The sequence below is a fragment of the Cyprinus carpio genome, chromosome A6, assembly GCF_018340385.1.
Source record: "Cyprinus carpio isolate SPL01 chromosome A6, ASM1834038v1, whole genome shotgun sequence".
Lineage (NCBI taxonomy): Eukaryota > Metazoa > Chordata > Actinopteri > Cypriniformes > Cyprinidae > Cyprinus > Cyprinus carpio.
The window spans coordinates 12,517,299-12,536,053 of NC_056577.1; the positions used below are offsets into that span (position 1 = coordinate 12,517,299).

Consider the following 18,755-nt stretch of genomic DNA (forward strand, 5'->3'; position numbering starts at 1 on the left):
ATGTTAAATAAGTCCTGGTAGGAATACATATATCCTCACAAAAACTAATATAGGATGTTACGGTCTCTGTGAGTTCGTCCAGATCGGTGGTAGCAGCTTCAAAAACACTCCAATCAGTGAGGTCAAAACAAGCTTGTAAATCCTGCTCTGTTTCACTGGTCCATCTCTTTACAGCCTTTACTACAGGTTTAGCAGATTTAATTTTCTGCCTGTAGGTTGGTATAAGATGAACCAGACAGTGATCAGACAGTCCCAAAGCTGCTCATGGAACAGAGTGATATGCATCCTTTATTGTGGTGTAACAGTGATCCAATATATTACTGTCTCTTGTGGGACATGTAACATGCTGTCTGTATTTTGGCAGTTCACGGGAGAGATTGGCTTTATTAAAGTCCCCAAGAATGATTAAAACAGAGTCCGGGTGTTGTTGTTCTGTGATCTGGTCAGCGAGTTTCTGTAAAGCCAGGATTACGTGCGCTTGCGGAGGGATGTAGACACTCACCAGAATGAACGAGTGAAACTCCCGCGGTGAATAGAACAGCTTGCAGTTGACAAAAAGCACTTCTAGATCTGAACAGCACATCTTCTTTAACACAGTTACATCTGTGCACCACCGTTCATTGATATAAAAGCATGTCCTGCCGCCGCACGATTTCCCCGTTGATTCTGCGTTGCGGTCCGCTCTGAACAACTTAAAGCCCGGCAGATGGAGCGCGCTGTCCGGTGTGGTGTCATTGAGCCAGGTTTCCGTGAAACACAGAGCAGCAGAGTGTGATAAATCCTTATTTGTCCGGGAAAGCAGAAGGATTTCGTCCGTTTTGTTGGGTAGAGAGTGGAGATTTGCCAGATGGATGCTAGGCAACGGCGTTCGAAATCCGCGCTTCCTGAGTCTAATGAGCGCACCAGCTTGCTTTCCCCGTTTGCGCTTTTTGAAGCGTTTGATCAGCGCCGCTGCTCCACCGACAACAAGGTTCAGTAAAACGTCCGAATAATTGAAATCCGGTAAAAGATTTTGTGGTGTGTTCTGCCGAATGTTCAGCAGTTCATCCCTGGTGAAACTGATTGTGTTTGACAAACAAAAAACAGGAAAAACGAACAAAAACAATACATACACTGGAGAGCCAAGCACTGAAGCAGCCGTCTGCGGCGCCATCAAGTCCAGAAATACAGAGGTGCAAATATTTAGTATAGTAAATATAGAAAATACTGCTACTTTTACATAGTGTAAATATAATCTATTACTATTTGCACTTATTGTAAATAGCGTATCGCTAAGAAAATATGCTATTTTTACTTAGTGTAAATAGCATCCATTGCTATTTGCACATAGTGTAAATAGCATCCATTGGTATTTGCACAAAGTGTAAATAGTATTTATCACTATTTGCACTTAGTGTAAATAGCATCTATCACTATTTGTACTTAGTGTAAATAGCATCTATTGCTATTTACAGTACACTTAATATAAATAGCCACTGCCTAAACTTATATAGGAAACTTACATTATGTAAGGGATAATGTACATCTAGCCGGTTGTTATCGCAGAATATCCCCCGACATGGTGATCAGGACCCCGACACGCAGCGTCCATTTACCTGGATGAGTATGTGTTATCAGATGTTACTGGTTGTCATTGAGGGATAACATACCTCGAAATTTCGTGACTGACTAATCAGTATAAAGTATTCCACAGTGCTCTGTAAATCCAGCCGGTTATCGCAGAATAATCCCAGACAGGGTGATCAGGGCCCCGACCTGAAGCGGAGGGGTCTTGTATCACCTTGAAGGTGGTTATTCAGCGATAACAACCAGCTGGAAGTACATTATCCTGCTAATTACATAGCTACCGTGCATTAAAGGATTTTAAATGCACAATGTGGAGGACAAGAACCACCTGACCAGACACCTGAAATGTAACCCCCCCCCCGCCCGTTTTTATACTACAGTTATGGACAATTTTTCACATTGAAAACAGTAAAAAAAAAAAAAAATTGAATTTTTCTAAATTATTTTTCAATTAATGCAGTATTTCAGATTAAAATAATCTCCTTTCACACTGCATATTGGTCCTGGGAAATTGCCGGAGTGCCTTCTATGTGAAACGCAAACATGTCCTGGGACTGATTCCGGGATCAATCCCGGGTTGGGGACATAGTGATATCGTCGTGATCAGTTCCAATATGAACAGTCTACCCCTGTGTGAAAAAAAGCCAGAACCAATGCCGTAAAGCAAAGGTCACTAACAGAAGCCGTCCCATACGGACCCAGACCTACATCCAAAATGGAAGGTGATGATATGATTTTAAACCTGACAGGGCGCTTCTATTTAAACCGGTGCAGCTTTTGTAGTCTTTACGGTAGGGGTAGTGAAAAACCATAGGCCAATTGCATGCGAGTTAAGCCATCCCACGTGATACCAATCAGCCAATCGAGCCTGTGCATTCCAGGCGGTAAACATTGCAACTCTACAGTGCAGACAGATGAGAGCGTTAGAGGCAAGTTATACATGAAAAGATGGTTGAAAGAAAAAGAAAGATAGCGATACATGTAGAAAACAAAGAGAGAGAAACAGGCGAGCGAGACGGAGAAAGGGACAGATACAGACGAGTGAGATGGAGAAAGCTAAGAAAAAGACGAGTGAGATGGAGAAAGGGAGAGATACAGACAAGTGAGACAGAGAAAGGGAGAGAAACAGGTGAGTGAGACGGAGAAAGTTGAGAGAAGAAGAGTGAGACGGAGAAAGAGAGATACAGATGAGTGAGAAGGAGAAAGGGAGAGATACAGACGAGTGAGACGGAGAAAGTTGAGAAAAAGACGAGTGAGAAGGAGTAAGGGATAGAAAAATAAGGACCAAATGGCGCTCTCCAAAAAAAGAAAAGTGGACAGTGAAAATAGAGCATTTAATCCGGAATGGATAGACACATTTCTGTTTATACTTCCCACTGGGAGCACTAAACCAGTGTATCTCATATGTTCAGAAACCTTGGCACAAAGTGCCAATGTGAAACGCCATTATGAGACAAAACATAAAGGTTATGAACATTTACATTTACATTTAATCATTTAGCAGACGCTTTTATCCAAAGCAACTTACAAATGAGAACAATAGAAGCAATCAGATCAACGAGAGAACAACAACAGTATACAAGTGCCATGACAAGTCTCAGTTAGTCTAGCACAGAACCCGTAGCTATGTTTTTTTTTTTTTTTTTTGAACAAACATACCCACTCAAATCTGAAGTGAGATCACAAAAAATAAGTCGTCTCAGAGCCCAATATGACCAGTCAACCAAGATCCTGAGCCACACATTCACTGCCCAACAACGTGCTCATAAGCGTTCTCTCAGAGTTGCTTGGATTTTGGGTCAACACAAAAAGCAATTTACTGATGGGGGGTTGTCAAAAAATGCACGAGTGTTGTAGCCGAAACACTACTTGAAGGAAAACAAAAACAAGAGCTTTGTGATAAAATAAAGCAAATACCCATGTCAGCATCATCTGCCACAAAGAAAAGTGAAATATTAACTCAGGATGTTCTGACCCAGCTAGATGAAGCCGTGCATAAGGCATCATGTGTAGAATTAGCTGTGGATGAGTCCACTGACATGTGGCAATGCTCAGTTGTTAGTGTATGTCAGGTTTTTCAACATAGACCAGAAAGCATTCTGTGAAGACCTGTTAGGTGTCACTCCCCTTCAGACCAGTAAAAGAGGAGAAAACATCTACCTGGCCATAAAAGAGATGTTAACAAAGAGAGGAATAGAGCCAAAACAAGTGGTTTCAATAACCACAGACAGAGCCCCTGCTATGATAGGGGGAGCTGTAGCAAGACTGAAAAAGGACAATCCTGAGCTCATAGCTTACCATTGCATCATTCATCAATCTGTCCTCTGTGCATCCCTGTCAGATGAGCATGCTGAGGTGATAAATACATTGATGAAAATGATCAAGTTTCTCAGGGCATCCTCTTCCTGCTTAGGGAATTCCTCAGAGAAGTTGACGCCAGTGCTGATGATCTTTTGCTGCACAACAAAGTGAGATGTTCAGCAAAGGCAGGGTATTAGCATGTTTTGGGCCATCGGGAGGGAACTAGCATCTTTTTTGGCTGAGCAAATAAATCAGAAGGCAACACAGTTTCCTCTCTTTTTAGAAAATGAGAAACAGATGGATAATGTGGCCTTTTTGGCTGATACCACTTCACATCTGAATGAACTGAATTTGAGGCTACAGGGCAAGGACAATTCAATTTGTGAACTGATGACAGCTATCATCTCCTTTCAGGGGTAACTTAAGGTGTTCAAGGAAGACCTGCAGGGAGTCTGTGCACACTTCCCAACAGTGCAGGAACAGGTTCAGGGACAGAGAGATGTATCTTCTTTTGTTGACTTTACTGAGAAGCTGATTGTAAAACTTCAGCAACCGTTTTGACAGCTTCAGATTTGGAGAACAGCTCACCATGTTCATTCAGAACCCATTTCTCACCACAGATGTCAGTGGGTTCTCAAATGAAGTCACACAGCACTTTAAATGGGTAAATGCTGGGCCTCTCCAGATGCAATTGGTTGATGTCCAAGCAGATGTGGCCCTGAAAGAGCAGTTTGTAAGAACTGACCCTTCCACTTTCTGGCTTCAAATGGTCCCTGAGACAGCTTTCCCAGGTATAAGTGGTGTGTTGAAATTAATTGTCTGTAAAATTGGTTGAGCCTGTTGAGTCAAGATGTAAAACAGCAAAGGGAATTCAAGCTTTTCCTCCATTTATTTTATTTTTCTGAAGTTAAGCACTTTATTTGAACACACAATTTTCACATTTTATTTATTTTATCTTATTTTGAAATGCAGCCGTACATTTATTTATTTAATGAGAGAACATTATATATATATATATATATATATATACTGTATATATATATATATATATATATATATATATATATATATATATATATATATATATATATATATATATATTTCACTCTTTGTTATATTGCAGCCATTTGCTAAAATCAAGTTCATTTTTTTCCTCATTAATGTACACAAAGCACCCCATATTGACAGAAAAACACAGAATTGTTGACATTTTATTTATTAACCCTCTGGAGTCTAAGGGTATTTTTGGGGCCTGGAGAAGTTTTGTCATGCCCTGACATTTGTGCTTTTTTCAGTTTCTTATAAATATCTAAATGGCTAAAGTCTAATCTCACTGTAATCAGCACAAACTAGGCTATAATAATATGTGAACAGCATGTATGTACATGATTGTGTTTTTGAGAAAAAAAAATGTTATGCGTGGTTAGTGAAAAAACTAAAAATGTTAAATCACTTGAATAAGGCAATAAAACACATACAGAAAATTGGTTCCCAGGAATTTTGAGAACTGGAGCTTGTAGCCTAGAATTTTTTTTTTCTAAATGATGTGAAAATCATCTTGTTTACTCACTTACAGAAAACAATATATTGATTTAAATTTTCTAAGACACTTTTTGTTGGTAAAAGTCATATGCGAGTAGGCGTCAACTATCATGAATTCACACCTGAGAAGACAAAGGCCTGCATAATGAGCTGCATAATGAGCCATTCAGTCAGCTGTGTCACTGAGAGGGATGAGTTACAAGAAAGAATGTGAGGACAAAATAAATGTATATAATTTTATGTTTGTAGTTTATTTAGAATATATTTAATTATCCCACAACATAATTTAATATTCACTTGTGAGTGCAGTTAAACAGTTTATTAGGAAAAATCAAAGCTGACTTTCAAACTGAATTTTTTGCATCATTACTCCAGTCACACAATCCTTCAGAAATCCTTTTAAACAATCTTATTTTCTACAAAAAAAACATTTATTGTTATTATTATCATCATCATCATTATTATTATTATTATTATTATTATTAATGTTGAAAAGAGCTGAGAATATTTTTTTTAGTTTTTTTAGGGGGGATAAATTGAAAGAACAGCAATGATTGTTACATTCGTTACAGTTACATTTATTGTTACATTTATATTATTTACATCAAGCTTTTGAATGGTATAATAGTGTATATTGTTATTGAAACTTCATAATATTTCACTTGATTATACATTTAGTCAGGAATTATAGTTTGGAAAAAGTCTTTGGAAAAAGTCTAACTAGTAAAATGTTTACACGTTATGTGAAAACTAGTACAAGTATATAAATCAATAAAAAGAGACTTACTCATGTTTATGATCTCTGCTGAATAAAGTGCTTCATTCTTTTTTCTGAGGAAATCCAAATCTCAAATCCTCAACCACATCACATCTTTTTGGGGTGAATTATGTCTTATTCCTCTCATCGCGAAGCAAACAGTACAATAATAAAAACTTGAAGAACAGTCTCGCTGCGTTGTCTTCTGTTGTGTGTGGGCGTATTCAAAAGCCGCGCGCTTCAGTGAAACATTTGAATCTCAAAAGCGCGCTCGGCGCGGGGGCGTGGTCGCATTAGAAGATAATGAAGGCAGACGTGGAAAACGGACATCGCGTTGTTTTCATATGGATTACTTTATCACAGAATATTTGTTTTCAGCAGCACTTGTTTAGTTTAAAAGTAGACATATCAGGCTTTCTACAGATATCTCTCTCATGTCTCTTCGTTGAGTATTCACTGAGTTACAGTTCATTTTAATGACGCATTTGTATCTGAAGATCAGCGCAGACAAAGGCTGCAGACAGCACTCCTTGTTTGTTATCTTTATTTTATAAGTGCACAAAGTTTTGTTGTTATTATGTCTGTATAAAAAAAAAAGTAGACCCTTTACAGATTCGATTGATGTATTGCACTTATCTGTACGATCAAAACTGAAAGTGTAATTTAAGTTCTTTTCGGGGTTATCAGGAGAAAATACCCCAAAACGCGTATACGCGTTAATCGACTCCAGAGGGTTAAAAAAGAAAAACTTAAATATCACATGGTCCTAAGTATTCAGACCCTTTGCTGTGACACTCATAAATTTAACTCAGGTGATGTCCATTTCTTCTGATCATACTTGAGATGGTTCTACACCTACATTTGAGTCCAGCTGTGTTTGATTATACTGATTGGACTTGATTAGGAAAGCCACACACCTGTCTATATAAGACCTTACAGCTCACAGTGCATGTCAGAGCAAATGAGAATCATGAGATCAAATGAACTGCCTAAAGAGCTCAGAGACAGAACTGTGGCAAGGCACAGATCTGGCCAAGGTTACAAAAAAATTTCTGCTGCATTTAAGGTTCCTAAGAGCACAGTGGCCTCCATAATCCTTAAATGGAAGATGTTTGGGATGACCAGAACCCTTCCTAGAGCTGGCCGTCCGGCCAAACTGAGCTATCGGGGAGAAGAGCCTTGGTAAGAGAGGTAAAGAATAACCCAAAGATCACTGTGGCTGAGCTCCAGAGATGCAGTCGGGAGATGGGAGAAAGTTGTAGAAAGTCAACCATCACTGCAGCCCTCCACCAGTCAGGGCTTTATGGCAGAGTGGCCCGACGGAAGCCTCTGCTCAGTGCAAGACACATGAAAAAACACCTGAAGGACTCCAAGATGGTGAGAAATAAGATTCTCTGGTCTGATGAGACCAAGATAGAACTTTTTGGCCTTAATTCTAAATGGTATGTGTGGAGAAAACCGGGCACTGCTCCACCTGTCACCTGTCCAATACAGTCCCAACAGTGAAGCATGGTGGTGGCAGCATCATGCTGTGGGGGTGTTTTTCAGCTGCAGGGACAGGATGACTGGTTGCAATCGAGGGAAAGATGAATGCGGCCAAGTACAGGGATATCCTGGACAAAAACCTTCTCCAGAGTGCTCATGACCTCAGACTGGGCCGAAGGTTTACCTTCCAACAAGACAATGACCCTAAGCACACAGCTAAAATAACGAAGGAGTGGCTTCACAACAACTCCGTGACTGTTCTAGAATGGCCCAGCCAGAGCCCTGACTTAAACCCAATTGAGCATCTCTGGAGAGACCTGAAAATGGCTGTCCACCAACGTTTACCATCCAACCTGACAGAACGGTAGTTGCTCGCATTTCAGCCTGTCTGAGTGACATTTCTAGCTGGATGAATGACCATCACCTTCAGCTCAACCTTACTAAGACTGAACTGCTGGTGGTTCCAGCTAACCCATCGTTTCATCACAACTTCTCTATACAGCTGGGTTCGTCAACCATAACTCCTTCCAGGACAGCCAGAAACCTAGGAGTTGTGATGGATCATCAGTTAAGCTTCACAGACCATATTGCTACAACGACCCCGTTCCTGCAGATTTGCCTTATACAACATTAGGAAGATTAGACCCTTCCTGTCAGAGCAAGCCACCCAACTTCTTGTCCAAGCTCTTGTTCTCTCCAGACTGGACTATTGTAATGCTCTTCTGGCGGGCCTTCCTGCATGTACTATCAAGCCTCTACAACTGATCCAGAATGCAGCAGCGAGGGTTGTCTTCAATGAGCCAAAAACAGCTCATGTGACTCCTCTCCTCATCAGGTTACACTGGCTACCAGTAGCCGCTCGTATCAAATTCAAGGTACTGATGCTTGCCTACAAGACGACCACTGGCACGGCACCAACATACCTAAACTCACTAGTTCAGTCTTATGCGCCCTCCAGAAGATTTGCGCTCTGCAAGTGAACGACGTCTTGTGGTGCCATCCCAAAGAGGTCCAAAATCACTCTCACGGACTTTTTCCTGGACTGCTCCCCAGCTGGTGGAATGACCTCCCGATCTCAATTCGAACAGCTGAGTCTTTACTCATTTTTAAAAAACATCTAAAGACTCATCTTTTTTGCCTGCACTTAACCAACCTAATACTAGTACTTACCTTTTCTTTTTCTTGTCTATCATATTCAAAAAAAAAAAAAAAAAAAAAAAAAACCCTGGCTACGTGTTCTGTATTAGACTAACTGAGACTTGTCATAGCACTTGTATACCGTTGTTGTTCTCTCGTTGATCTGATTGTTTCTACTGTTCTCATTTGTAAGTCGCTTTGGATAAAAGCGTCTGCTAACACACTCATACAGGTCATATTTTGAAACTGCAAGGAGGAATGGCAGAGGATCCCCAAATCCAGGTGTGAAAAACTTGCTGCATCTTTCCCAAAAAGACTCATGGGTGTATTAGATCAAAAGGGTGCTTCTACTAAATACTGAGCAAAGGGTCTGAATACTTAGGACCATGTGATATTTCAGTTTTTTCTTTTTTAATAAATCTGCAAAAATGTCAACAATTGTGTTTTTTCTGTCAATCTGGGGTGCTGTGTGTACATTAATGAGGAAAAAAAATTAACTTATATGATTTTAGCAAATGGCTGCAATATAACAAAGAGTGAAAAAATTAAGAGGGTCTGAATACTTTCTGTACCCACTGTGTGTGTGTATATATATATATATATATATATATATATATATATATATATATATATATATATATATATATATATATATATATATATCTACAGTCATACATACATGTAGGGATATGCCGGTATCAAATTTTCCTGTTGCGATTAATTGCTAATGCTTTTATTATGGTATACAGTATCACAGTGGTCATAATACAGTATAATAGGTTAAATAACTTTTTTCTTATAACAAAAATAACTGAACATTTAAATACAATAAAGCAATACAGAAAAATATATAAAGTTAAAAGTTTTACACTGATTAAAGTGCAAAAGAACTATTAAAAACCCATAGGTATCACTTTACAATAAAACCTTCATTAGTTAACCTTCGTTAATGCATTAACATTCACAATGAGCAATAGCTAAATTTGCTACAGAAGTTATTAATCTTTGTTAAAAAATACAAGTCTTAGTTCATGTTAGCTCATTAAATAACACAGTTGCAACTTTCGATTTTAACAACGTGTTATTAAATATCAAAATACCTAAGATGAATGAATGTTCAGAAGAATTTTTCATTGGCAGTTTATGTTAACTAATGAATTAACTAATGTTAACTAATAACAATAAAGAATCAAAACACTTTCAAACCATATCTAGGGCATGTTGTAGTCCCAGGGCTCTCAAAATTTCAAAATCAAAAAAAACAATTCGTTCATACATACAAAATATTAAAGTAGCCCAAAATGAATTTAAGTAGCCCGAATAAAAAATAAAAAAAGACATTGGCTGAACTTCACTGTGGACAAATGAGCATGATTAAAAACTTCAGTGATTGCTTTTTTTCTTCAAATAACAAGTCAAGAGTATAGGGGTGCAACGGATCACAAAACCCACGGCTTGAATAATATTGCATTATCATATCAGATTTTGAATAACAGAAGAGATCATTTTGCAGATGAGCAAAAAAAAATATGGTTCTTTATTATTTAAATAAAATAATTCTTCTTTGATACCACAGGAAAAACTAGTAGCATAGGGATGTAACGATTCACTCAACTCACGATACGATGCGATGCGATACTATTCACAATGCTGATTTCACAATACACAATTTTCTCACAATTTTTGTTTTTAACAAAATGAGATTTAAGACAAATTATAAATGAAAAGGTGTCCTTTTATTATTTCTCCAACAAAATGCTGCACATTTCTTTGTGGAATTGAATTATTTCAAATATTAAAACTAACTTTAAATTTTTTTAACAAATCCCAAATCAAATAATCGAGTAAAATAAATCTTTTCATATAAACAAACTAAGGCTTTGGGTGTGTTTTTTCCATTTACAATCAGAGGCAACCACTGCATTTTAATCATGATCCAAACAAAGATGCTAAATACATTTTATTTAGATTGCAATTTTGAAGCAAAAACAGAATGGTCTGATTTTAGCTTTGTGAATGAGACGCAAATGTCCCTCTCTGACAGCAGGTGCCACTAATGGAACAGCAGATATTTATAGGCTGCTGCCCCTTTAAGACCAAATGCACGGCTTCAATAACAATGATGCACTTGAGATTTGTTTCACCACTGTTTACATTCACTTAAGACATAACCGACTGTGTTTACGAGAATACTTGCCGATACAGTTATTTTGAGATAATTTTATGTGTGTGTGTTCCTTCAGATGCAAGAATATGTGAAAGAGGAATCAATTGTGTACACACATTGTCTGAAACGCGTCTCTCTGTGCACGTTTTAAATGAGTGCGCGCAGCTCAGAGTGCACCTGAATGGTTTAAAACACTCGAATGTTTAAATCAGTAAGACTTAGAAACATGTGCAAACGATCAACTATGATCCGTTTTACCCCTACAAGCTAGTGAACAATGCAATTCAAGTTATGACTTTTATATCACTGTTCAAGGTAGCCCTTCGGGCAGGGCGGTGATACATTTTTGTAGCCCGAATGGAAAACACAATAGCCCCGGGATGTCGGGCTAATGATTTTGCTAGCCCTGAGGCCAGATTAAAATGAAAAAGAAATGTTTGAAAATAAATAGCCTATTAAGTCTGAATATTTAAGTATTTGGCGCTGTGATGAACACTATAGCGAATACACAAATCTGAATGGCTATTTAAAATTATTTAAATATGTTTTAGAAAGTAGCAGCTGCTTTATTTATGGGGTTTCCAGGGTAAGGGATTCATTTTCTGCAGTTTAGCGCCATCTGCTGTCAGAGAGTGAATGTGCTTTCAGTCAGCTCGTCTCTCAGGAGTTCCCCCATGTGCTTCTCATGTGTGCTTGTTTACATCAGAGCGCACACGGATCTTTCAAGCAGCACACAGAGGTGTTGTGCATTTTGACCAGTTGATGGAAATAGTATTCTTAAAATGCATTCCAAATTCTGAATAATTTGTAAAATATAATTATTCACAGTATTTAGAAGTTTCCACGATAACAATATCGTGCATAATCGCATTACTGAATACCTGCACATGTCTACATAGATGTATATGTTGAGTTCTATATTACATGACAATAAATATTGTCAACAGTTTTTGAATTTTACTGAAGTCATTTGATTTGACAGTCAGGTATTGATTACATGCAGATGCTGATACAACTACTAGGCTACTTAAATATATATCACACTAACTAGGTAGACATTATGATCTTCTGGACCTTTGCTTCAAGAAATTTTCTCTAACTGGACCGCTTTAATTTTAGTTGAATACCCCTACCGTAAAGGATGTGTCGTAGTTATGATGCACGATATTGTACGCCTTTTTTACCGGGTGTATTGAAGGCAGATCAATGTTAGTGAAGAAAAAATTTGTGCAAACTGGTATGAAGCAGAGATCAGGGAGCTCCTCACTATCTACGCTGAAGTTGAGATCATTTGCCAGCTTAGTGAAATGGTACGTGTCACATTACACGTCACATCGTAATGACACGTGTCTTTACGGGATGTGTATGAACGCACACAGAGATTCCAGGTGTGTGTGAGTGGGTGTGTCTGTTTTGCACTCTTGATGTTTTAGAGTTTCTCCCCTTCATTGGTGAGTACTTTTTTTTCTGCATTGTGGCTGATTTGTAGACTGTGCACCCAAAAATTCTCTGAATTGTTGTGCTGTTGTCCATTTCCCATTCATGTCCTATGATTGGTCATTTTTGACCAAAGACTAAAGAGTGTGACTATTTTTTTTATGACCACTTTGACTGTTTCTTCTTTTTATGTGTTAACATTCTAAGTGACAGAAAAGTCATTAAGTTCTGTAAAATGTGATTTTGAAAAATTAAAAACGTAAACTTCTCCAGTCAGAAATGACCGAAGAGCACAGAAGGGTTAATGCATGGCAAGCCATTGATTATCCCACTTATTCCATAGTCATTTACCAGCATTGACAACTTAAAGCTGTTCATGATGTTAGCAGTGCAATATTTAACCGGAAGGGTAAAAATTACGGTTATTTTCATCAGTTACGGCTTGTTAGCTTTAGCATTCTGCTTGCTTCAAATCAGGTACAGAGATGAAATAGTGTGGTAAGACCACATTTATTTGAATAAATTATAGCATTTATTTAAATTAATTATCAATCCATCGAGAGAGAGAGAGAGAGAGAGAGAGAGAGAGAGTTGTGTGTGTGAATTACCTGTGTCTGTGCACCTCTCTCTACAAACAAGGAAGCTGTTTAGTTACTTCGATTTTACCTCGTTGCTGAGGAAGATAATGTAGCTATCTAGTATCTATGCTATTTTGTTAATAAAAGTTGCGAGGCAGCACTGACAATAAGTTTGTGTGTGCGCAGCGCAATCTGCAATCTCTGACCTCTCTCCCTCTCTCTGGGCCTCATTCATTAAACTTGCGTAAATACGTACAGAGAGTAAATTGTGCTTAAAACAGACCTCCCTGAAAACTCTCCTCCAGATTCACAAACTCTTCGTAAACATCAGATTTGATAGTTAAATGTATATGTTAATGAATTCCAAACATTTGTAAATGGGATGAGCGTGTGTGCTCATTCATAATTACCATAATCCCCCCATGTATTCCTACTGACAACTATATATGGGTACCATATTATGAAACGAAAATAAGGATTTCAACATATCCTCTCAAAAGGGAATGAAAAAAAAAATAAAAAATTCAGATGCAGAAATCGAAGTTTTGTTATCGGAAGTGCATTTCAAGTGTACATAGTGGAGTATCATGTCCTAAAAAAGGTAGCTTAGCAGCACATTACAGATGCTGTTAATGCAGTTTCATGTAAAAAAATAAAAATAAATAAAAAATAAAAAAATCCTCATTCTCTGCACGTCTCTAAAAATATGACTTTTCTGCAGCGCTCTGTCTACCAAATCTAGCAATGCACCATATCAGTCATAGGAAATGTTTATTGTTATGCCTCATTCTGGCCATTTTATAGAAATCCATTTCCATCTTTTTGGTACATCTACTGGTACATCCCTAACAAAGGTAAATAATTATTTGATAAAAGTGTTAAATTTGCAGATTATATTAGGCCTACTGCCGTCATAATAATAGTAAAAAGGAAAACACAGTTTACTGTGTATAATTACTGTATATTATTTTATCAAAATGCTGCATGATACATACGTTATTATATACGGTATATAAACCTATATAAACATGCAGCACCATCAATGAGCAAAACGTTCAATGATTTACAACCCATTTATGTGGGGCTGGGAGCAGGTGTAAATGTTTTCTGTACCAACTATAGACTGTAAAAAAACATGGGCATAGTGTCTGTGATATCACCCGTAGGTTTCTGAAGAGCATTTTTGAAGCCTAAAGTGGGCGGAGTGGGCCATTGCATCTTGGCAGAACGTCACTTAGGGATAATCGAAAATGGGCAAAGAGGTGGGATGTGGGTAGAGCTAGTTGCTGAAACCATGCCCGCCTAGCCTGACGGTGGTGACAGCAGCGGCAATCCACCTGTCACTCAAGTGGCCACGCCCATTAGTATGCAGAGATGTAAGACTTGCTATAATTTAAATGGATGAGTTATAAAAGAATTCACCCCCTCACAGTTTTTATGAAGGGCAAAATTAGCTATATGAACCAAAACCACTTTTGGTACCAGGCTGTAAACATATACTTTTCTGCTGTAAATTTGGGCATTTTAACATGGGGGGTCTATGGGGTTGACTCCCTTTTGGAGCCAGTCTCCAGCTGCCATTGGATGAATTGCAGTTTAAATCACTTCCGTGTTGGTTTCAAGAGAGAGACCAGAAGGTTGCCGCTTGGTACCAGCTAACATTTGTAAAATACGAACACTTTCTTGAATCCCAAAATTTAAGTCAGAATAGCATTACGAATGATTTACACAAAAATTAGTTCTGCTTGTGTTTCATGAATGAGGCCCACTGTTTTTATGTGTGAATGATGTGTGTGTGTGTGTGCATCAATTAAAGTAGTGCATTGATATAGAACAGTGATTAAACTGACTTGGAACTAACCTGTGCAGTAAACAGTATTATACTACGGTGCTGTTGAATGCTCGAATTTGATTGGCTGACGAACATTCTAAGGTGTGCAGTTATTTTCAGGGAAACTCACAGCGAACGTAGATCCAGGCAGCTCTGGACTGCATTACATGTCCATATCACTTGCGCCAAATGATTTCTGTTATTTCAAATGTCTTACAACAAGTGCAATAACCAAAACCCACAAGAACACAGGCCAGAAAAATAAATATAGCAAGCAATATGATAAAAACAACAGATCATTTTCATGTTTTGCCACATAATTACGTTTTATTATGTAGGTAAAGCACATACTCTATCTCTCCTGCTCTCTCTCCGTCACAACCACACATACATAATTTACAGTAGAGAAACATACACACGCTAATGCTGTTATCACTACTCTGTCGATTTTATTTAAGAGCTACATGATATTTCTCAAAAGCGAGGTCAAAACGGCACTGTTCTTAAAGAAAATGAACTTAAAGTTTCACTGTTAGTAGAGACGCTGCTGCCGAACAATTTTGAGAGACAGACTCAGAGAGGTAATATATTCTCCCTCTCTCTCTCTCTCTCTCTCTCTGTCTGTCTAATAACTTCTAAGCTGTTCATTAATGTCTAAAAAAAAACTTACGAATTACCAAGCCTCCATTTCTAGGTCTAAAATGATGTTTTGGAATTAGCAACAAAGGCATTGGATGAGATGCGGAAGAAATTAATCCTACTCACAATAGCGTTTTAAGTACAAAAAAACGGACGAATGCCTTGAAATATGCCATCTGATTAATGTCTTGAGGTGTAGAAACTGTAGTATAAGTGGAATAATTGACTCCAGGCCGTTAAATTATTAGAAATTTACTTAAAGCATACCTTCCAGCCAATCAGAATTGAGTATTCAGACAGACCATGAAATAAAAATAAAATATACAACCCAAAAGGAATGTGAAAGGGGTTGTTACTATAAACAGTAATCTGATGAAACTTGATTTCCTACTGGTAAAATTCCATAGTAAAAATGCAGATAAAATATAGTAAAAATAAGAATTAATAAATAATCAGAGCTTTGGTGATAAAATGGACAATACAGCAGTGCATTTGAAGACAGACAAATCTGTCATCATGAAATTGGAATTATTTTATTCACTACATTATTTAATTTCATTGGTTTGTTTGTTTTGTTTGAGGCTAAGGGCAAATTTAACCAACCCCATTTACCTTGTTTAAAGCTTTAATTTTAATAAATTTTAATGAGCATTTTAGCTTTACAGATTAACATTTATCATAGTCTCTCTTCCTTCTTCCTGCAGAGTGTCCCCAGGAAATTGTCCAGATAAATGAAGATGGAAAAAACAGGGTGACCTGCAAGGTTGAGAGGTCAAACCATGATGGGCGTATCCACTGGTTTCATGGAACAGTCAATCTAACGAGCCAATCAACCCAGGACATAAAGTCTGCTGCTGATGGATCATATACAGTGGTTAGTTCTCTCAGTGTCAGTTTAAACTGGAAAACGTTTAACTGTTCTTACTGGGTACCTCAAATTGAGCAATATATAACAAGCAAGAACATTGTTATGGAATATAATACACAGTCTAAGACAAAGTCTTTCAGCAGTGACAGTTGCAGTGGTCTGGTCTTCTGTTTGTGTCTCCTTTGGACTCTCATTCAGCAATAATGGAAATAATGGTAGCAATAACTCCAAAAAGCTCATTTTGAACTTCAATTCAGATTAACAAACACATTAACACACCACTCAAATCTACACATCAAAGAAACCTATCTCATGCCGAAGACTGCTTAGTCACAATGAGGTAATCAGGAGGAAGTAGGATACACAGGCCTATTATTCCTACACACCAAAAGAACTGACAGTAAAATTAAAATGTCCAGAAAACCAACCTTTGTGCTAGATCTCAAAGAAAGATCAATGAACACCACCTTGCCCAAACTTCTCTCCTTGCCCCCACCTCTTCCCTCTCACTCTTCTCCCCCACTAGGCTCAAGAAGGCCTATACCACATGATTATCTTGTGAATCTGTTGTTTTTCTCCTTTCATGTTTGGTATCATTTTAAAGGATTAGTTCACTTTCAAATAAAAATTTCCTGATAATTTACTTACCCCCATGTCATCCAAGATGTTTACGTCTTTCTTTCTTCAGTTGAAAAGAAATTAAGTTTTTTGATGGAAACATTCTAGGATTATTTTCCTTATAGTGGAATTCAACGGCTAACTTGTTTCATTTGTTCATCCCGGCCACTAGGGGACACCAGTAGCACACCTCCATTTTGAATAAAAAAAGGAAACTGTAGAGTAAGAAGTAGTTCAGCTCAAAGCCACTTAGGGTTGCCACCTTCACCAAGGCAAAATAAGGGACACCCATTCATGACCCAACCCCCCCCCCCTACCCACCCACCCAAAACAAACAAACAAGGACAAATACTCAGTGAGTAACTCATAGTTCAACAATAAACAATGAGAAAACATGCTCCAGTATGTAAACTTGCAACAGACCACATTAATATTGTTGTTTTAAATTTGATTATTTATAATTATTCATTATTATTAGTCTTTTTTGACAGTTCTGCAGCTGTTACCTGAATGGGATGAATTTTTGGGTATGGTTCACCCAAAGATGAAAATTATGTAATAATTTACCCAGGTTGTTCTAAACCTATATAAAATTATTTCTTTTGTTGAACACAAAAGAGGATACTTTGAATAATGTGGGTAACTAAACAGATGCAGGTCCTCAGTAACTTCCACAGTACAGAAAAATACTATTAGAGTCATTGGGGAACAGAAACTATTTGGATACTCACATTCTTAAAAGTATCTTCTTTTATGTTCAACAGAAGAAATAAATTATTACAGGTTTGGGACAACTTATGGGTGTGTAAGCGATAACAACATTTTCATTTTTAGGTGAACTATCCCTTTAAGTCCACCGTGAACGACTGGAATGCCTCTCTGCAAACTGTGCGTTCATCAATAGGTACAGGACAGACCCATGGGTAACTTTCCCATTCAGCCCTACATCTGGAGAGTCTTGTGTTCAGAGGGCTAACGTGAGCTCCTCGATGTTTTAAACCACGCAGGTTTGTTTACCGCATGCTGCGCTCGTGTGAAAGGGCTTTAACGGAGCGTGTTCTGGAGACTCCATCGCTATGGAAATAAAGACACCAAAATCACGCGCAAATGAGCTTCTCTAATACTTCTTATGAAATTGATTTCATTATAATTGCTATTAGTATTATAAACAATGCAAAATACTTATTTGTTTATTCAAATATGTGTTTCCCTTTGTAAAATACGGGACAAATCGCGTTATTTTAAGTTATTTTCCGTATTTTAAGGGACGGGTGGCAACCCTAATGGCCACTAGAAGGCAACCCTGCAACCTTTAGCCAAAAAATGTGTAATGGCTAATGCTAATGCTTCTGGTTTCCCTGTACATGGCAAAGGAGTAGTGGTGGGCACAGCGAGGCTTTGTGAAACACTTAAACAGTCGAACCAAATGTTCCAATCCTTTGAAACAATTCGAAACCCGTATCTATGGTGACACCTAGTGGTCATTTTCAAATATTGCTCTGAAACAGTATTGACAATGAATCAGTTAAGCGAACTGACAAATTATGACATATATAATAATAATATCAATCCACCAAATCAGTTGGGGCAGTGGATAGTGTGCTTGAGTGGCATGTCAGAGCCTGTCACCTTAGGTTCAAATTCTGGGTGAAGCATGCATGTAATTATAATAAGCATTTAAAAGTTGTGTTTTTATCGTTCTGTTGTAACATCTCTGTGACAATTGAATGAACTCTTTGTGAATAAATGTTATTTTGGTCATGAAAATTGAACATTAATAAAAGACATCAAGCCACAACGTCTGACATTTTTTACATATAAAGATTTAT

At 37.8% G+C, this 18,755-nt stretch overlaps 1 protein-coding gene across 1 annotated transcript in view; it reads left to right on the forward strand.

The window, feature by feature from the left end:
* The window catches only part of LOC122145290, a 108,846-nt gene extending 90,349 nt beyond the window's left edge, over window positions 1-18,497 (forward strand). Inside the window, exon 4 of the mRNA XM_042758099.1 lies at window positions 16,145-18,497. Coding sequence (XP_042614033.1) covers window positions 16,145-16,512 — 368 coding nt within the window. The 3' untranslated portion in view covers window positions 16,513-18,497. The remainder of the gene's footprint in view (window positions 1-16,144) is intronic.
* Window positions 18,498-18,755: the final 258 nt, after the last annotated feature.